Source organism: Podarcis erhardii (genome assembly GCF_964252035.2).
Source record: "Podarcis erhardii genome assembly, chromosome: 1".
NCBI classification, from domain to species: Eukaryota; Metazoa; Chordata; class Lepidosauria; order Squamata; family Lacertidae; genus Podarcis; species Podarcis erhardii.
In genome coordinates this window covers 80,140,257-80,161,779 of record NC_138497.1, presented here as the reverse complement: position 1 = coordinate 80,161,779, position 21,523 = coordinate 80,140,257, and the positions used below count along the sequence as shown (strand labels likewise).

Sequence of the window (21,523 nt, the reverse complement as noted above, 5' to 3'; positions counted from 1 at the left end):
CCCTACACGGCGCTGTATTTCCGGTTCCGCTGGGGCGGCAAAGAAAAAGGGAAGGAGCGGAGGGAATGGCCGCAGCGTGTGCACTTGCGTACCGGCGCCTTGTGAGCCGGGCGGGAACGCGGACAGGTGAGGTCGCCTTCCATGCAGGTTCTTTCCAGCTGCTACTCCGGGCCTGCAGTCTCCGTTGTAAGAAGGGGAGGAGGCTCTTCTTCCTGCTTGCAACCTCTTCCCAGTTCTTTCCCTGCCTTGCTTCTAAAGTGCCATTTACCGCGTTCCCTAAATTGCCTGAGCCCCTTTCTGTAGTTAAGTTTTCCCCGTGAGCTCATCCAGTTGCTTCCGTTGTTAATTTTTAAGAGAGAACCAGCCCTTACCTTCACCGTTCCTTACTAAAACAGTTCCGTTCTCAGTCCTCGCATCTTTCTGACCTTACTGGGTTTCTGTAGGCGTTTTCCAACGTGTGCGTTCAATTGTCTCTCTTAGTTGGGCTTCAGGCTTGTATTATTATTATGACTTCATCATTGCTCACAACGACGGTGTAATTCCTGTTCTGTAAGGCGGATAGGGTACAGTATCTGGCTATTAAGGAGCTAGGCAAGGTCATTTATCCATCCTGTTATAGTAGTAATTAAAACAGTTATTGGTTTTGTTTTTCTGTTTCACTCTAACCTGGATGTTTTAAAACTTTCCACTCTCAGCTTAATTGAAAATGTATTGTGTATAATTGTTATTACATATTGAAGAATAAGAGGCCTTGAGTGGTTAAGCTAAAAATCATAGGGAAAAGTGTGTTTTTATTTTTAAGATACTTAATAATTTTCTTAAAAACCTGAGGAATCAGCCTTTGCAAACAAAAGTACCCTACTAACACAACTACAGGAGAAGAATAAAAGTATTAATAGTGATGTTATAATTGAAGATCTTTTGTGTTACTTCAAAAAAAAAAATTCATTGGTGTTTGAGGGAACACCTAGTGAATTGAAGTGTTAAGCATGCTGACTGATAGAAACAAATGATTCTAGGATTTATACAATATAAATATTGTATAATTTATACAATATATTTATACAATATAAACAATATAAAGAAGGTTCTAGCAGACAGCTGCAGGTGTTTCTAGAATACAATGATTATCTGGATCCAGTTCAGTCAGGGTTCAGGCCTGGTTTGTGCACTTGGTCACCTTTATTAAGAGAGCAGGTGGAATACAACCCTGTTACTCAAGCTTGCCCTTCAAGTGGCTTTTGTTGCTGTTGACTATGGACCAATTACTCAGGGTGGTCATTAGAGACACTGTATTACAGTGGTTTCATTCCTACCAGCATGGTGGAGTCCAGAGAGTAGCATGGTGGGAGGCTTTCTAGCTCACTATTACTTGTGGTACGGAGTTCTGTAGGGTGTTATTTTGAGAAGCATCATTGGGCATTTGGGAGCGTGATGTCAACAATATGCCCAAGTGACTTTTGTGGCTAGGAGTGCCTTTTACCATCTTGATCTGGTATGCCAGTTATAGATTTCCCATATTGTCGTCCTTTGCTCAGTCACCCCATAAGTAATGCAGTAATTAATTACAAGCATTTTTATACTGCCATTCAATCATATTGCCAGGATAGATTGCAAGAATGAAATAATAAAAATGTCAATCCAAATGAAACCTAATAAACTAAAAGGTCACAAGATCATAAAAGCAGCGTAAAACAGTCCTCAAGTTAAACCATTGTGCCCAGCTTATTTCTCAGGTCATAATGATTAGGTGAAAGTCACTGTTCTAGAAAATACCACTGGTTTAAAATGGTTCTGTTATCTCTGCCAAGGTCTTAATAGTGAGGCCAGAAGTAGCCTGGGTTTCATTCTCTCTCATTCTGTCTCTTTTTACAACTGATGTGGTCTGTATATAGTGTTAAGGTTTAGTCTTTTGATAAAATATTGTCAGTTTAAGTTAAGTCTGCTGCAACTGGATTTCTTACAGACAGTGCCAATCCTGAATGTATTGGATTTGTGACCATTCTGCTCATTTGCCTTCAGTAGCAGTAAAGCTCTGCTGGATGAAGTGCCTCTGGTCTATTTTTTGGGAATCCTGCAACTATACATTGGAATCTACTCTGGATCAATATTGAGTAGAATTTCAATGACATCATCTGTTCGACTTCCCTGTTCTCCTACATCTGATGGTGGAATCCCACTCCAAATCCAATTCATGCCTGCCGGTTTGCACTATCACATGCATCTCCATAATGTTACTTAATTCCTCATACAGGAGGAGACCTAGCATGGCAGGCATGTGGGAGAAAGAATGAGGAGGCCCATGTCTACTTGAGAGCCCACCATTGCTGATTCCAACCTCTCTTCTTAGTTCCACCCCCTCCCCTTTTTGTAGCCTGGCGCAATAGACTGGGTACCACTACCTATCCCTACTGCTGCTCATTGTGACACTGCACACAACCCCCCTCCCCCCCGAGCCTCCTGTTTAGTTTGCAAAGCAGACAGCCAAGTGGTGTATGTGGACCCAGATGACCCCTCAAATCCTGGTGTTGGCCCAAGCTCTATAAATGAGCAAAATATTACAGCATGCTGTTGAACAAGGCTTAAATCTAAGCAGATGTAGCAGGGGGCATCAAATACATATTGCACTTAAAACATGCATGCTTATGAACTCAGACAGTTAGAGGAGGATGGTAAAATTAAAATTTGAACCAGCCCAGCATTTTCCACATAATAATTTGTGAACCCTCTCTATGCCTCTAAACTAACTACAATTCTCATGCACCAGAGTCTGAATAACCAAGGAAACTTATAGCCTGGAAGGTCTACTGGAATCAGAGTAAGTTATAGAGTAAGAAAGATTAGGATTGTGCTTTTAAGTCTGTATCTGTTCACCTAATTCTTAACATGGTTCCAAGCGTAAGATCAGCAAGAGCTTCTTGGATTCTCCTGTGTGCTCAAAGTGTAGTGACAAAATTATATTTTTGTGCTACTACAAAAAGCCAAGAACCCACTGGCTATGAAATTTATTGCGTGTATAAATGTTTGGTAAGTATGCCATCAAATAAGCAGCCAGAATTCTATAAATAAGGTCACCACTGGCAACCAGAGATTTAATTCTGGCAAATAGGGAAATCCTTCTGTATATTGCACTGCAGGAATGATGTATCTTTTGAAAGCTGCTGCTAACACAGGAAAGTGGAGAGTAACTTCTTCAAAATGCTGCAATGAACCATTAATGTCAAGGGTTTAAACAGAGGGGCTGCTTTGTGCACGTATGCATTCAGATACACACAGCTGCTTGTCCCCTTTGGAAAAAAATCTCCTTCACCGAGTAGCAGGTTCAAAAGGGATCCACTCAAATGCAGTGAAAGCACTGAACCTCATTGATTAATTAGGAGCAGTGGTGGGATCTGGAAACCTGTGAAAGCTGATTTCTTCCAGTTGCATCCCCACCTCCACATTGGACCCTCTAGGGCAGTGTGCAGTGCAATCAACCCTCAGGAGAAGCTTGTCAAAGAGTAAAAGGGGCTGCAGTAGGAATGAGGAGCCATTATAGTATGAGTGCAACCATTTGTGTGTTTCACAATCCAAACCACTGGTTGGCTGCCAAGCAGATTGAAAATTTCTGGAGCCTTATCCCCAGGTGACAGGATTTTAGATCATTAGGAAGGAAAGGACTCTGGTAATAACTGCAAATTTGGGTTTTTCTGCTTGTAATCAAATGTAAAATGTGCTGATTAGGCTATGGATACTTCATGGACTCTTAAAGCCTAATCCTGTGCAGAGTTAGAAGTGCCCAACTCCTTTTGACTTCAGTGATATTAGGCATGCCAAGTTTTCATTGGATTGAGCCCCCAAGACTAGAACCAGAAGGAAAAGGGGTCTCCAAGGTTTCACTTAAGCCGCTGCTTAAAGGAACTGCTGAAAGTAACTTCCCTCATTAAATAGTCCACATTTTCATGTTCAACCCCTGTAAATAATTACTTAGCACAGATTGTTTTTTCCTTGCAAGGAAAGTAAGTTGAGTGCTGTGACTGCAAAATGTGATTAAACTAATAAGCTGTTAGGAATAGCTGCTTCCAAGAATGGATTTTGACTAATCTTGCCATTAATTTGGTCAGGTTAATGGTCATCATTTTTACTCTGCTCTCATTATTTCTGAGGCTTGCTGTCTGCAGTAGAAGGAGTTATGTTTAAACTATTTTTAATTTGATATTTTCCAGCTCACTTAATCTAGAAAAGCTAGCATTGGAGTGCTGGAGCCAAACTCATGAGGTGGTGGCCTCATATGCCTTCAGGCCAAGTCTCAGGATATTGCCTCACGAAGGCACATGAGGCTGCTACTTTGCTAAACCTGATCAGGCCTATGTCTGGTCAGGGCTTGAATGGGAGACCAGCTGGGAACAACATGTACACCACCTTGGCTTCCATGATGGAAGAGAGGTGAGATATAAGTGTAATCAAACAAATAAATCTCTGCAAGATTTCCTTGAGCCCACTTCTGTTTCACCAGGTCTTTAGTATTGAAGGAATACAGGGACCTTTTGAGGCTGAATCTTGGTGCCTATTAAAATTTTTGCTGTTAAGGAAAAAAACCCCATTAAAGATCTTAAAGAAAGGGAATATTCGCATCCCATCTTTCTTTTGACACAACAGCCATTCCCACTAATTATGGAAATGGCACAGCTTCATTGCTTATTAAAAGCAGGTTCAGGTGTGAATCTAGTGCGATTCCTTTGTTTCTAATTCCGTCTTTCTCTTGCAGCCTCTCTGCTATGGTCTGCAGCTCGGAACCAAAGTTCACAAAACACCTCATCACAGCAAAGGTAAGATCTGTTTGTGGCAGAACTTGCGTCATCTTTCACCTCTAGGATCCTGATCTTCCTCTGTTAGAATTATTTTTATAGCATTTTTACTCTGCTCTTCATCTGAAAAGGCTCCTCAAGCTGCTTACAGATATTAATAAGGCAATCCCTGCTCTCAGGCTTACAGTGTAAAAGATCATAGAATTGTAGAGTTGGAAGGAACCCCAAAGGTCCTCTAGTCCAACCTCCTGCAATGCAGGAATCTCAACTAGATCATATGTATCCGATGGCCATCCAACCTCTGCTTAAAAACCTCCAAGGAAGGAGAGTCCACAACCTCCCTAGGGGGGAGACAGTTCCTCTGTCAGACAGCTCTTATAACACGAAAAGAAAAGGGATAATGAGGGGAAGAGGGAGGGAAAGCAAACACTGGCATTAGATCTTAGTTACAGAGTTATTGTAATGATCAGCTGGAATGGAAATAGTTCAAGGAGAAGGCAAGGCAAGCATTGTTCTCTCAGCTGAATGCCTAGAGTGGCTCTCTTTCTCTTCTCTCCCTCTGCTGTGGCATGATGGAATGTTGCTGCAAGATGGGGGAATGTTGAGGGGAAAGGGAAGGCCTGATGGAGCTGGCTTCTCTGAAGAATTGATAGTTGGAGATTTCAGCAGAGACTCACCCCCCCCCCAATCTATCCTTCTGCTTTAAAAACAGAGTTACCATGTTAGATCTAGGACCTACTAGAAAAACACTGCACCATAAGGGTGCAGTTTCAGGAATCTCATGTACATGCATGTTAATGCCACACTGGAACTTTAGGAATAAGTTCCCCCAAACCTCCTTTTGGGGGAGAGAGCTACACAAAACAAGATAAGTGTTAAAGGAGAACTGTGACGCATGCGGAAACTCCATGCTGGTATGCCTCTTCTTGGGTGGCATAGGCCATGCTGTTCCTTGGCCTGTCATGAGGACAATCAAAAAAACAAAACTGTGGATTCACCACCAGCACTGCATAGTTTGCAAGATTTGTATGTGCATTTTCAAGGCTTGGGTGTACACACTGAATGTGTCATACCTGAAAAACACCTCTTGCGAGAGCAGCCCTAGGAAGTGCGCTCTAGTAGAGGCAACACAAAGGAATTTCATTTAATATTTCCCATCATCCTCAGCTTGGCTCTGTGCCCTGGTTCTTCTTGAGCAAGAGGCCTTCATCAGTTTTCCATGAATTCTTCCCTTCTCCTTATCAGACTCTTGTATAAAGAGAACTGTCAAGGTAGGGAAAGATACTCCACCTCGTAATAATCCTAATTGTTTTAGCTAACCTCTTGGCTGAAAGATAGAAAATTAATATTGGTGTCCTTGCTTCTTAGCCTAATCATGTTTCTTCCTACTTTAATGCAGTTCTAAAGAGTAAGAGGAAATACACCCTAACTCCTCGAGATTTTGAACTTGCTCGCAGCTTCGGAGTACCTGGTATAAAAGAGACAACTCCAAAAAAAGTTACAGTGCTCCAAAGCATCACCAGTTGCATAAAGCTGCTTTAGAGAGAGCATTCATGATCATCATTATCACATTACAAAATTGGTTGGCAGCTAAGCGGTGAACAGCACACGGAGATAAGGGGGAAAGCAAGTACTCTGCAGCCTGTGCCTCTCCCATCCCTGTGCATCATGAGTTCAACTAGTACAGAATGTAATGCAACCAAGGACAGGAAAAGCAAGAGGGGCAGTCGCAACACCTCAGCAAGACCTTGTAATGCTCTGGACAAGATGATGGGGGGAACTGCTTCTGAACCCTGTATCTCCTCCTCTTCCTCCTCCTCCTCTTTGCCTTCTACTTCCTCCCTGGCCTTACCTTTACAAACTGCCCTTGCTGGCTCCCCTCCTAATGCAGGCCCAAGTTTTATGGAACAAACTACTCCTTTAAGTGATAGCAAAGGAACTGAGCATCAGGACATTCAGAGAAAGTACTGTGGAGGCAAGACTCACTCTATGCAAACTCGTAATCAAAGGAAAATTGCTGCTGCAGCTGCACAAGTAGAGCCACTCAGACTTGATGATAGAAGTGTTGAGGAGGAAGTAGTTGACCTCACTTGCGAAACTCCAGAACCTATAGTTGTTGATCTTACACATAACGATTCTGTTGTGGTTGTTGGAGAGAGTGGACAGCAGCCCAATAGAGAGTTCAGACATCAACCATTGTCTGACAGTCTTATATTAAGTAGTGATGATGATGATGATAGCAGGCACACAGAGAGTGATGCTCTTGCCACTAGAGAGCTGCCCAGAGAAGTGGGAAGGAATGAATTTGCAAGTTCAGGATCCTCAGGCACTGTGTGTTGTCCAATTTGCATAGAGAGCTATGCAGAGATTGTGCAAAGCGGACGGCTTATAGTGTCAACAAAATGTGGCCACATCTTCTGTAGTCTGTGCCTCAGCAATGCTCTTGGGCATTCAAACTTTTGCCCAACTTGTAGAAGGGAACTCACTCAAAAGGAGTATCATCCAATTTATATATGAAGACCTGGGTGTTTCTGAACACAGTCTAATGCAGCCTTCATAAACATGAGTGAACTCCAAAGAACACACAAAGTATATATGACTTATATATGACAGTTAGCAATTTCACTTTTTTGCAGTTGACCTTCTTATGGTCCAGTTGTACTGTTTAAGCTTCATTTTGCTTCAAGGTTTTTGCAGCTCACGTTTTTTGAGGTCTGTAGAAGTTTGAAGAACAGCTTGAAGGATATGTCTGCTGTTGCCACGTTGCTTTGTGCAGATATCTCATTTCAGTTCTTCTAGTTCTATTGCTGCTTTGAGAAAAGATTGTTATCTAGTGAACTCATTTATTCAAGACTAGGCCATTCATAGTCATCTATGATAATACAACCTGCAGCTTCTTTTTGCAATTTGCCTTGTAAAAAACTAAAGCCAGTCTGTTCCATATCTACTTGTTTTCTAGTGGCAAACATCTCTTTCTGTTGAGGTCGCCCCAATAAAGTTCCATGATCTCATAAACAGATCAAGATTTATAAAACACTGTGGCTCATTTCTAACACTGCATGCATAAATGATTTATTACAAATAACTTTTGGTGGTCCGAGTCTTCTCTTTAATAGAATACAGCCGTAATGTTAGATCTGAACAGCTTTTCCTGTCCAGGCATATGCTTATGGAGGAATTCATAATGGAGTCTGTACCAATGTTGCCACTTGGGGCAGAATCAAATCGATATGAGCTAAACCATTTATGTGAAACACTCCTCAAATGGTTGGAAGAGGATAAAGTAATGATCTGCTTCTCATAAATGGTTTGCCGTGGGAAATCTACATCCATAGGAACATGTTTCAAGCAGCAAGCATGTAAGACTTGAATCGCACATGATAAAATTAACTTGAGTTGCGGTAACTCACTTTCTTAGCCCTGTTATGTATTCATAGTAGAACTATGAATGGCTTGACATGTTGAACTTTTAGTTGCTGCTGTACTAATAGGTCAAATTGCTTTAAAATGTTTTATGTTGCTAACTCTTAAAGGCTTTCTCTTCAATGTATGCCACCCAATCTTCAGTTGGTAGAAAACATGGGATGTCCAGCATCTCATCAGGCTTTAATCTGCAAGGTATACGGGCTGCTGTGAGTCTCATAATATTTTTTTCCATGTTTCTTCTTTATTAGATTTCAAAGGAGTCTCATAACATAATGAAACTTCACCCATTACATCTTGGAGAGCCAGTGTTATGCTTCCAGTTCAGCATTAAATTGAACACCTTTTTAAAAGGGGATGTTTCCTTAGTCTCCCTGCAGCCTACTGTAGGGGCCTAGCTGCACCCACCCCATATTAGACTTGCACATAGCCTGTCAATCATGTGGAATTGTTAGGACTTCCACAGATGGAATTGTCTCCCTGAACGTGGACTATGGGGATCAAATACTCTCTCTGCAAATGCATTTGGTGTTACCAAAACCTAGATGCAGCCCCCAGCTTTTGAATGGAGGTTAAGTAGAGTGCTAAGTGGACTGTCACTTGCATTCATCCCTACCATCACAGCTTCTGTTCTGTTTGCACGGGCACTCTTTGCCCAGGGACAGACCTTGGTAATCTGGTGCCTTGGGGGGGGGGTCAAAAATTTGACACACACCCTTCCCTCGTGGTGCCTTCTGAAAGCCAGGTAAGGGAGACATCAGGCTTTGGGAAGGATGCACAAAGCTCTGGCAGGCTCCTAGAGCTCTCCCATCTCATTTCCAAAGCTGGGAAAGTGCTAACTAGGCTTTGGGAAGGAGGCAGGGAGACTTCCTTTTGGCCCCCACATCCTGTGCAGGGGAACTGGTTCACTGCCCTAAATCCAACTCTGCCTCACCAATAAGGCATTTTACCCATTGGAGAAAGTTGCAGAATGTATTTTTGAGGTCACTTACTTGAGTCGTGATGGGAAAAACTGAATTCCTGTGCAGAATCCTTAATGTGCACCAAACTGGAGGGGTGCAGCAATCACTACTGTTGGCCGATGCTGTATGGAACCTAACACTTCACCAATCTAGTCTTTGCATAAAAGTTTTAGCAAAATTATGTGTTAGCGTGCCTCAACCCCTTACACAGTTTCCTGAATCCTTGCAGTGTGGGTTTTTTTGGGGGGGGGGGGGAGTGTTATCTAGTGGCAGTTGAAAAACTGCACCCAAGTTAGCAAAATGCAGTAACAAAAACTACATCTGCATAATGGACTGTTCTTGATGGTAGGCAGCAATTGCATGTGACACCATGACAAGGATAGAAGAATATTTAGCAAGTGAGTCAGAACTTAAAACTATCATATTCAGATGGGTTATTACATGCTGGACAACTCCCCCACAAGACACTACGCTATTACTTTTGTGGCATATAAATAAAGCCAATGGCTATGCTAATAACGGATGGAATAATTGACAGAATTCTCTGCTAGGTTTTGTGACCTCTGCCATTTCTCAAGGACAAGGTCACAGACATCTGAATACAATTTACCCGCATTTAAAAATAAATGAGTTCTTAAAGGACTGCCAGTTTTTATGTGTGGTTTTCATTTGGTGATATATATAAAAGTAATGTTTGTGAGGTATTCATAAAAGAATTTTATTTTTGCAGCAAAAAAGTAATCTGAGTACTCCAGTAGTCTTTTAAGGGCATGCCAATTAAATTATGCTACTCTAATTTCTTTCAAATACTAATTCTTTAGCATTCCTAATATTAATTAACCCCCTCTTTTAATTGTATTGCTCATTTTTCGTTTTTGCCCACTGGAGGTACCTTAGCAGAAGCAGCTCAAGACCCATAAGCGGTTCATGCGTAGGGAAAAATATTCTGTTTCCTGCTTAGGCTTATTATTAGCAGGTGAAATCTTTAGACCAGATTTCTTAACTGCCATCGTTCTCTGCCATCTTTAGCAAGTGAGAATATGTGTTCTTGGGTTCTTGCTCCTCATGAGTTCTGAAACTTTTGATCTACAGAACCAAACAATACAGTTCCAAAGTTTTGAAGGTAGTACTTATTTATATGGAGTTGCTGATTTCCAGAGTTTGTGTGAACCTGCAGGAATTCACGCCATCTGACAGAATACTGATGGATAGAAAAGGGAATGCATATTTGAGTTGTCATTCGTCAGTTTTATGCCAGCAGCCTAGGGTCTCTTGCCAGGCATTGCATCTCCAGAAAATGTGTGCTGTCAAAAGCTGTCACTATACTAGAATTTTTAGGTAAGCTAAAGTGCAGCTAGTTTCTGGGAAAGCCAATTCAGCTTGGAAACTGACAGCCAGTTGCCTAGGTAGTTTGAGCAGTTGTTATTTATTTGACACCTGCCCTTCAACATGAGGTTCCAGGGTGTGGGTTACAATAATTTAAACTACAATATTAAAAACCATTAAAACACATCATGATCAAAAGAATATGGAAGATGCTATGAAATTTCCTTATTAAGAGTGAGCACCCTTGGGGAAATTTATTGTACTGACATAGGGACGCAGCATTCTTTCTGAATGTGTGTGACGACTCTTCACAGGAGTACAGCTTACAGTGTTAAGGGGGAAGCCATATAGAGAAAGGAAGAGGTATATGCAAATATGTGACAGGTGTCTAACCTCTAGATCAGTGTTTCCCAACCTTTTTTGGGCAAAGGCACACTTGTTTCATGAAAAAAATCTCGAGGCACACCACCATTAGAAAATGTTTAAAAAATTAACTCTGTGCCTATATTGACTATATATAAAGTAACTCTCTTTAATAGGAATCAAATAAACACAAAAAAAGTATTTTATAATTACTTTATTATGAAATAGTAAGTACCGTATTTTTCGTCCCATAGGACGCTCCGTCCCATAGGACGCACCTACTTTTTTGAGGGGGGAAATAAAGGAAAAATTTTTTTCCTTTATTTTCCCCCAAAAAAAACCAGGTCGGGGAACAGTGGGATGGCGGTGCTGCGCCTCCCCGCTGTCCCCCGAGCTTGTGGGGCTGGCCCATGTCTGCCTGGCGCGAGGGGCGCTCTGCTTCAGGGCGCCCCACGCGTCCGGCGGCAGGCTACAGTCCGCAGCATGGGGAACCCTCTGTTTCAGGGTGCCCCATGCGCCCCCCGGGTGCGCAAGGCTTGCCAACACGAGCGCGGAGCACAGGGCGTCCTCCGAAGGGCGCCCCGTGCTCCGCGCTGCCAGCTGCCGCCCGCAAGCCTTGCGCTCCCGGGGGGAGATCCCCCGGGTGCGCAAGGCTGGCCGACACCAGCGCGGAGCACGGGGCGTCCTCCGAAGGGCGCCCCGTGCTCCGCGCTGCCAGCTGACGCCCGCAAGCCTTGCGCTCCCGGGGGGAGATCCCCCGGGTGCGCAAGGCTTGCGGACACCTGCGTGGAGCACGGGGCGTCCTCCGAAGGGCGCCCCGTGCTCCGTGCTGCCAGCTGACGCCCGCAAGCCTTGCGCTCCCGGGGGGAGATCCCCCGGGTGCGCAAGGCTGGCCAACACCAGCGCGGAGCACGGGGTGGTCTCCGAAGGGCGCCCCGTGCTCCGCGCTGCCAGCTGATGCCCGCAAGCCTTGCGCTCCCGGGGGGAGATCCCCCGGTGCGCAAGACTTGCCAACACCAGCGCGGAGCACGGGGTGGTCTCCGAAGGGCGCCCCGTGCTCCGCGCTGCCAGCTGATGCCCGCAAGCCTTGCGCTCCCGGGGGGAGATCCCCCGGGTGCGCAAGGCTGGCCGACACCAGCGCGGAGCACGGGGCGTCCTCCGAAGGGCGCCCCGTGCTCCGCGCTGCCAGCTGACGCCCGCAAGCCTTGCGCTCCCGGGGGGAGATCCCCCGGGTGCGCAAGGCTGGCCGACACCAGCGCGGAGCACGGGGCGTCCTCCGAAGGGCGCCCCGTGCTCCGCGCTGCCAGCTGACGCCCGCAAGCCTTGCGCTCTCGGGGGGAGGTCCCCCGGGTGCGCAGGGCTGGCCTACAACAGCGCGGAGCACGGGGCGATGGGATGTGGGAGGGAGCTCGCTCCCCGCCCCGCGTGTGCTCGCCACCGCCGCCCCGCCTCTCGCCGCCCGACTCGCCCGCCTCCCTCCCACGGCACACCAGGCAACGTCTCGCGGCACACTAGTGTGCCGCGGAACACCGGTTGGGAAACACTGCTCTAGATTTCACTGCATGAACTGTATAATGTCTTAGGTAAGTCAAGAGATGGCTTAATCCTGTCTTCCAAAAACCAGTACATGACTGCCTGCAGAGCCTTCCTCAGCCAGCTCCATAGATGGGTTTACAGTCAGTGGCTGTTCAAGATAATGCTGGCCTCCCTTTTTACTTGCTCCTAGCTCCTAGCCAGGTAACCAGTTAATATTCTACTATTCATACAAAAATCTTTAGCATCACAGGGCAGGTGTATCTGGTACTGAACACTTCTTGCCTTAACAGATTAAAAAACAACACAACAGCTCTTTGTATTCAATGTTCCCTGTTTCGTTACTCTACTCTAAATTGCCTTGCTTAGTTAATCTAGTTCACTTTTCTGCATAAACAAAAAAACACTTTGCATCTTAAACAAAAATCCCATCAGGATCCCAATAGGAACCAGTTTTGAAAGGGGTGACCCAAACCCAGTGAATCTATTTTTGCTGGTGCTAGAAAGCATTACTGAACTCCCTTAATCATGGTGAGTGCAAGGGTGTGCATAAATTATGTTGTAATCCATGCATTCACAAATCACCATTGACTTTCTGACTTATGGTTATAAGATGCATGTGGCCATTGCTTCATTTCTCCCACTTGGCTCCACTCCTGGCACAAGTAGGTTAAACCAAACCTGGAAGCTTTGTTTTCCCCATTACATCTGAACTAGGGCTCATGCTTTGTTGCTCCCTAAAAAGCCACAGTCAGCAGGCCAACCATAAGCAGTGACTTAAGATTGGCAGGCAATTGTTGCTTATTAGAAAGTATAAGGCCACAGTCCCTGGTTCAGACATGGTGTGGTGCCAAGGTCGTCTACTTTGTTTTTCCTGCTTGCTCCAATAGAGAACAGAATGAGGAGCAATTGGGCAGCATGTACTACATAATACATTATGAAATTACCCATAATGACCACTGTATGGTTACAGTGTCTAGGAAGCTGCTTTGTATGCAATCAATCACAGTCTTAACTTAGACTAATCAGCATAATAACAAATCACCATTTAGTAGGGAATGCATGTTTTAATGCTCCCTAATGGCAAATTCCTTGCTTGTAGAAATACTTTTAAAAAGGGAGGTACCAGAGTGTAGCCTGAGATAATCCTATGTGAATGGCATGTACTATGGTCCTACCCCGTTAATTCGTCTGGTTCTACTTCTCCCAACAATCTTGTTTCCTTTATAATCAGAAATTTTATTTATCCCTCTCTTTCATCATAAATAGATTTACCATTGGCTAGGTGAGGCCTTTCCAAATTGAGGTAGGGTTATAGCAGGTATGGGGAACTGTTGGCCCTCCAGATGTTGCTGAACAACAAGTCCCTTCAGCCCCTGCAAACATGGCCAGTAGCAAGGAATGATGGGGGTTGTAGTTCAGTAACACCTGAGTGGAAGGGGCAAAGCTTCCCCAGACCTGCTCTATAGCACATGTTCTTGTTCCAAGTAGTGATAGCTGGTCCCCATTGGGGCTGGATACAGAGACCAACCGTAGGTGGAGCCAGAGCCGATGACAGGCAGAGACAACTAATTCTAGTGTTGTCCCCATCCTCCTCTCTGCTGAGTTTTTCAAGCGCACAACTGAGGCTAAGGAGAAGGAAGCTGACAGGCAGTGCTACCCTCTGGACTTTTTGTAAGTAAGAAAGCAGGTAGGGTGGGGGCTGGCTGTGAGTAGAACCAAGTAAGTGAGGCAGCTCCCCAATTGTCCTAATAGACCAACCTCTGCTGGTTCCAAGTTTCCAGTGGAATTGTAGCACTTGTGCATTGATTTCTGATAATTTGCAAAATAACTGGCTTACACTCGCATGTTTCCAAATTCCAATTCCATGGACACATGCCTCAGGTAAGAAGATCTCCCTGCTGGGTAAGACCAAAGGCCTACCTAGCCCAGCATGCTTTTCTCACAGGGGCCAATTGAAGCAAAGCCTATGGGAAGTCCACAAGCAAGACATGAGGTCATTAGCACTCTCCTGTTCATGATCCTCATTCACTTGTTCTGCACAGCCAAGATTTTGCCATCAAGGCCGTTTGCACCACCAGTTTTTTTGAAAAGCTAAATGCCTCTGGTTTCACACCAACACAAGCTTTGGATCTCCATGCCTCAGGTCTCACTTCGCCATTGCTTCTTCTACCCAACTTCCCCATCACGTTCTGAATCTTTTTGGCTGAACTCCTCTTACTGATTCCTGACTTTTGGGAGCAGCCGTGAAATTGGCTGGATGGACATAAAACTGACGTCTATTTCATATAAAGATTCCGTAACAAGACAGAACCTATCTCTAGTTGTGGTTCTCACTGTTAAAAGATATGAGGGAAATAGTTTTGGAAAACAAGATGACAAGGACTCTTGGGCTAAGTTTGTTTTTGTTTTCTCTGTACGGTATTGTTTCCAAGAGAAAGCCATTTTCTTTCTTATTTAGGGACGATATTTGAAATACCCTTATAGGCTCAAGTGCTTGGCTATTACATTCATAAAAGTATATTCTTATTTTGCAGACTCCTTCCAAAAACATCCTTAACTTCTCCCCCATATCCTGAAATCAAACTCCCTGATCCTCTAGAAGAGACAGAACACCACAGAGGTAAATACACCTAGCTGTTCAAAGGCAAAGGGTATGGCTGTACCTATTTGCTGTATTTGTTTTGTTTTGATTTCTCGTTGTCTTCATTTTTTTCTGTTTTGCATCTTTACAGTTTGCATGCCTAAAGAGCATTGGCTTTAAGAAAAATTGAAGCCAAGCAATGCAGTGTCAGGGACTGGCAAGGGTCTGAGGAGTGTGTGGCAGAGGCCGTGGGGCCAGAGTCAGATCCAGTGGAAGAGGGCAGTGATTTATGAGAGTTGGTGCCTCCTGCAAGGCAGGAGCTGGAAGAATGGGGAGAGTCCAAGCAGTCAGAGATAGGGAGGAGGTGCAGGATGTGGGGAAAGAGCCAGGGCTGGAAGAAGAGCAGAATCCCCTCTGTCTTCCTCTCTGTTGTCCTCCAGCACCAGGAGGGGCTTGAAGAGGTAGGCAAAGCAACAACTTCCATGTAGGAGAAGCCACAGGTTGCTTGCATGCATCCCATCAGGTGAGGGTACTTAAGTTTGGGTGAAGGCATGGTCACACTGTTGCTCCAACAGTCCTGCTCTGAGCACAAGTCTGGGAAGGGATGCCAGCTACTTAGTCGCCAGAAGCGTGTGTGCATGCTTTGCGCACCTTAGGAGCTACTGCAAGTGTGTGTTTTGTCAAGAAAGAATTAAACTCCCAGCCACCTGTCCTCTTTGGGCTGGGTTGTGCTCAGGACATGCAGTAAGAGATAAAAGAGCATGGGGACTGCCTTACACAAAGTAAGACCATTGGTCTATCTAGCTCAGTTTTGTCTACAGCAGGGTTTCCCAAACTTGGGTCGCTGGCTGTTTGCACTACAATGTCCATCATCCCTGACCACTGGTCCTGCTAGCTAGGGATGATGGGAGATGTAGTAAGCAATTGGGGCAGAAGGAATGGAAGTATAGAGAATATGACGATGAAGTTCATAACATGTGGGTGGCAATGGCTATTATAAAGCATGGTTATCGATGAAATGGACAACAAAATAAATGTTCAGCCCTGGAACTGCTCATTGCAGACCAGAGTAGCCACTGAGTATACAAAAGGTTTAACTTCAGAGGATCTTCAGAACCGCTCACTGCAACTTAGGCCTTAGAACCAGTTTTTGTAGTTGTAGGACAATGAGGACTGTGACGTGGATTATGACATTATTGTGAAAGAACTATTTGCTTTATTGAAAGCTAGTATCACACACACACATACACACACAAAATTCCCACCTCATTTATTCACTAACTTTCCATTTTTATCCAGAGATTGTTCAAAAAGTAAATGAACTAATTGCCACAGGACAATATGGAAGACTGTTTGCAGTTGTTCACTTTGCCAGCAGACAGTGGAAAGTAACCAGCGAAGACTTGATTTTACTTAATAATGATATACCAGCTGAATGTGGAGACAGAATCCGAATGGAAAAGGTAAGCTTTATATTAGCAATTGCTTTATCCTCCTATATTAGACATATTTCATTGGTGTCCTCATTTTTTAAAGTGATTGGATCCCCTATGTTAATAGATGGGTGTCAAATAGGATGTTAAATATCACATCACTAAGAATGTTTGGGCTGATTCAGACAAGCAATGCTAATTTTCTCCATCTTTTGCCTGTAAACATGGGCATGGAGAAAATTTAGTGGAAGCCAGCTGCTTATATGGGGACAAGGACGGTAATGCCCCTGACTGTAGTAGCTTGAAAGAAAGGACAGCTGTGATCCCAGAAATGGCTGCACCTGTCCCCATGTAAGCAAATGATTAACAATAAAATTTCTCCATGCACACACAACACTAGTTTGTATGCTCAGCCCATGCTCTGTTTTCACAACGATGAAATGTCTAGAAATATTAAAGTGGTTAATATTTTGGGTGAACACCCTTGTCTTGTTAGTGCTTTGATTCTTACTTTCATCTATTCTTGTACAAGCTGGTTGACCTTCATAGGCTCCTTTAACCTGTTGCTATGGAGCGAGGGATGTTGTTTTTAACTAATTAGTGCTTCGCAGGCACTGGCATCTTGGAAATTATATGGAAAGCCAAATTTCAGATTCAGGGTTTCCGATCCCCAGAATTAAAATTACGATGGTACTAGAAAATCACACACACACACCATTTGTATTTTGGGAATTAGTATCATCTTGCTCTTCTCTTTCCATATTAGGACTTTACAAGCATTAATGCTACGTAGTAAACTTTGAGTCTCTCCTATGCTCACTGAAAAGAGATGCTAGAATTCTTATTACTGGGAAATGACCTAGTATAGAATAGAATTCTAGCCACAGGTATCAGCTGATCTTTGATTTTACTTTCATTATTTTTTGGAGGAGGGGTAAACCAAATATACTGTGAACTTTCATGCAGACCAGAGGGGTTCATTTGCCTAATTCAAACCAAACCAGTCCAATGTCATTCTCTTAGATACTGCTCATAAGCATGCTACCCATGATCATGTTTTGATACTGCTAACACTGGCCTGATTTGTTGCTGTCCAGATATGGCACTAAACTTACATGTTGACAAATGCACCTGCTCTGATTTGTAAGCCGGACTGGCATTCACATGGAAATTGTGGGGGGTCGGGGTGGAGTATCCTTCAGTATCTAACCTAATATACTTTTAACACTAACACAGCCTGTTTAATCAAAATACCCCAACTTGTCATGAAATGAAGTTGTGTTTAGTTCATCAGCATGTATATTCTAGTCAGGTGCCCTGTTATGGAATAATTTAGCAAGAGAAAAATACTTCCCACAAACCCAGTTCTCTGGTTTCATTTCAGAGAGGTCTCCCTGGGGATTGTGCTCCTTTCAACCACATGCCACATCCATATGTGAAACGGATCAGGTGTTTGCAGAAAGCTGACAGCTGGGAGTGCTAAAATTTAGATCGGGGTGAAAAAGTCAGGCTTTCATGTTTAAGCCTCCAGTAACTCCTGACCGCAATCCTGTCAGGATATAGCACCGAACTAGAACTTGAGAAGTTCCCAATTATCAGCTGCGTGCAGCATCACAGTGCTTCACTGGCTTGTTAGAGATGTGGGCAAATGTTTTTAAAAGGCAGTTAACACACGATATTGAAGTTCCCTGCATCGGGGTGCTGCTACCTGCTTTCTTGAGGTTACCAGCTCTGAACCCCAATAGCTGCTGCAGATCTGTGAGTTTTCAGTGGTGGAGCAACCACTGGAAAACCGTACCCTCTCCTTTTGCAATGTGTGGCTCTTTCTACAGCAGCTAAAGAAATCACTTCATGTGCGAAAACAGCTATTCTGTTACTTTTCCCTCCTGTCTCACCATTTCACAAAAGCTAATGATGTTGTCTTTTGTTCGAAGTGAAGAGGGATCTTAGTGTATACCCTAGGTTGGGGCCAAAAACACAGTTCTCACCAAAGACAGTATTCATTGGTTAGGCTAGGGCCTGCTTCTCCTCTGTCTTACCCTTCCTTAGTCAGCTATAAGCTGTGGCTAGAAAACTTCATTGCAAATGTAAAGCTCCTTTCCCCCCAAGTATGTTGACAACATTCTGACTGTTATGACAGTCTTGTGGTGACAGATGTGAATTATTTAATCTTGTCCAGGTATTGCTGGTTGGTGCAGATGACTTCACCCTGCTGGGAAAGCCACTGCTGGGGTAAGGCATACTTTAGAATAATTCTCTCTTGAGGTCAGCTGCCACCTTTATTAAAATGTTTTCAGACAGGTGCAATTAGGGCAATAATAACAAAAACAGAACCCCACAATAAAAACCCCTAAACAATACCCCAACCAAGAGTTCAGCTGCTTCAGCTTTTGTAGTTGGAGTCAGTCAGGGCTCCACTCTCCCAGGCTGCGTGGAAAAGGCCTGCTAGGCAAGGAGCAGGTCTTCCAGGACTCACAGCCAGGATGGTCTTGTAATGGTGAGGGAGGCAATTGTTAAATGTTTGGAGCCACTGTGACACATGGTATTCTCCCCACCCTGATTTTGGGTTCTTTTGCATGTGACAAAAGCAACTGTAAACAGCTCCAGACATAATTATGCCTGGGATGTGAAAAAAACTAGAGATGTAGTCCAAAATGGACCCGTAGCCTTCATGTCTGCTTTTTTTCTTTTCTTTTCTCTTTCTACTTTACCATTCTCCGTTTGATTAGAATAAAATGTACAATGTTTTCCTCTTTACTATAAAGGAAGGATCTAGTCCGTGTGGAGGCAACCGTCATTGAGAAGACAGAGTCTTGGCCAAAAATACGTATGATAATCCGTCGAAAGTCTAATTACAAGAAAAAAACGAGTAAGATGAAAAATATACATAAGCCCTTCTCTATCAAGCTGCAGAATGCTATAATGGTACCTAAGCTGGTGTTATGTCTAGAATAAAAGAATGCAGTGTCCTATGTGTCCATAGAATAGCTAGGGTGGTGTTCCATCAGTTAGAATCCCTTTCTTTTTGCTGGTCAGTTATTCCTGGTTTAGCTTTCACTCTCCAAATCTTGCCTATGAAGCCAAAGATGTTAACAAGCTGAAACAACATCTTTAGGCTAATCTTAATCAGCATGCTTAGTAAGGAACAAATGACAGCTTATTCCTCAGTGCCTCTGGCAGAAACCTTTAAGGTGTATGCGATGAGTAGAAACTGAAACCTGAATAGATTTGAAAGTGCTTCTCTTTGTTTGGGATTATTTGACTCTTTTTGTTAACATACTTAGGTAACTGAACTCCAAGGCTGTTCTCTGATCTGTGTTTTTCCATTCTCTTTCAGTTTTAATTCAGCCACAAACCGTTCTCCGGATAAACAGCATTGAAATTGCTCCTGTTCTGTCATGACGAATTGTTGGGCTTGCAGTTTCAAGGCGATATGAAAACTGAAAAATATTTCAGTTGCATTTTTTTTTTTGTCAATAAAGAAAACTATTATGAAATAACTTTTGTTCAAATATGATTTCTAACTTGATATTGATTGTTGTGAAACTACTGTCTTGTGAAATTGGCGGTTAAGGAATGATTGACAAGATTCCCCCTGCCCCGTCTGAGCTTGGTGTAGAGTAATGTAGAAAAGACTACGCAGCTTATAACCCCACCAGCTTCACACACACACAGAGAGAGAGAGAGAGAGAGAGAGAGAGCGTGCAGCAGCCCAACAGCCATGTGTAGTGGGGTTGACTGATTTGCCTCATGTTGGCTGCCTGAGACTGGTGATGGTTTGATTTTTCCACATGACCCATTTCATGCTAAAACCTCTACCTGTAGTTTAAATATCAGAATGTGTTCCCATAATCATCACATATCAGTGAATTGAAGCAGATGTCTCATTTAAAACAAGCAAATATATTCTTAACTTGTTAATATGGTTGATATTGTTTTCTGTGCTGCAACAGTGCAGCCTAATCACCTCTGATTCAGCTCATTGCCTCTTGTGCTGCAAAGCAATCTGCGACTCTCCCAGTGTTGTTGCAGCTTCAGCCATCCTGGGCAATGGTCAGAGATTACTGCAACTGGGGTTCAACATCTGGAGGGTCCCAGATTCTCCATCCCAGCTCTGAAGCTAATGCTGTTGTTAAAAGTAAGTAGTTTTAAAATGTGCCACAGCATATTTTGTCGAGTTGAAAATTGCTTTTTACTCACTTTGCTAATGCCATAATTGAGACCTCTACTTCAATCCTTCAGTACTCAAGTTTAATGAGCTGGATTAGCAATAGTGTTAGTTTCTTCCATTTCCTGATTCCTGCTGATGAAGAGAACCATTTCCCTCCTTCAGTCCTCTTTAGAGAACTGCAGAAAAACCACTTAGCCAAATACTAATGAACTGTAAGGAGCAGCCAGCATTGTTCCATGGGAGATTAATTCATTGTTTGTCCGATGAGATATCTGTTGCCATCGATTTTGCAAGACTGCACTACATAGTGTCAACCTACTGATCTATTTATTCCTCAGAATGCTTGCATAGCGCAGAACAAAGGCTGGCAAATTAGGTAACATTGCACTTTTAACTGGAGCAATTTTCATTGGTTTGTGTACTGGCTTTCACCTTTCACAAAGCCATTCGTCTGTTAGATTGGTTAGTCAGAATCTATCAATTAAGTTAAACTAGCACACTTTAATGGAGCTGATTTAGTCATGCTGAAGTCAATTTATGCATCAGGTATAATCTAGAACCTAGATGTTTGAATCTAAGGGCTGGTTCACAGAGACCAGCATCACCGATTAAACACAACAGACTGAACTTTTAACAATGCCGGTTATGCAATGCTTATCAATTTACAGTAGTCAGATCATATGTTGCCAATCAAGTGCATAGAAATAGGTGATGTTTTTGCATGTGTGAATCAGCCCTTACTCCTGCTGTTCAAATGTTTAAAGATCTCAGAGGCAAATAATAAAACAATGCACAAGCAAATGGAATCACCTGCTGTCATGGAGGCTGCAGAAGATCTCTGTGACTCATTCAGTCCAAGGGTAGTTGGAGAGGGACGCGGGTGGCACTGTGGTCTAAACCAACAGAGCCTAGGGCTTGCCGATCAGAAGGTCGGTGGTTCG

The 21,523-nt window shown here is 43.6% G+C and overlaps 1 protein-coding gene across 5 annotated transcripts; it reads left to right on the top strand.

The window, feature by feature from the left end:
- The first annotated feature begins 13 nt into the window (after positions 1-13).
- On the top strand, positions 14-19,911 carry MRPL21 (mitochondrial ribosomal protein L21). 5 transcript variants are annotated; one of them, XM_081874927.1, is made up of 7 exons: positions 14-126; positions 4,748-4,808; positions 14,932-15,017; positions 16,278-16,441; positions 18,591-18,643; positions 19,177-19,280; positions 19,749-19,911. In XM_081874927.1, exons 1-7 carry the CDS (start codon positions 66-68, stop codon positions 19,811-19,813), a joined length of 594 nt encoding a protein of 197 aa, XP_081731053.1. In that variant the 5' UTR covers positions 14-65; the 3' UTR covers positions 19,814-19,911. The 5 variants fall into 5 exon arrangements, with proteins under 5 accessions (XP_081731053.1, XP_081731049.1, XP_081731052.1 ...); XM_081874926.1 differs by having other exon boundaries at positions 57-186; XM_081874923.1 differs by lacking the exons at positions 14,932-15,017; positions 16,278-16,441; positions 18,591-18,643; positions 19,177-19,280; positions 19,749-19,911 and adding an exon at positions 6,187-7,872 and having other exon boundaries at positions 56-126.
- The last annotated feature ends 1,612 nt before the right edge of the window (positions 19,912-21,523 follow it).

What these genes read in the sequence shown, in the direction of transcription:
- MRPL21 (XM_081874923.1), top strand. Translation starts at nt 6,456, where the DNA reads ATGAGTTCAACTAGTACAGAATGTAATGCAACCAAGGACAGGAAAAGC.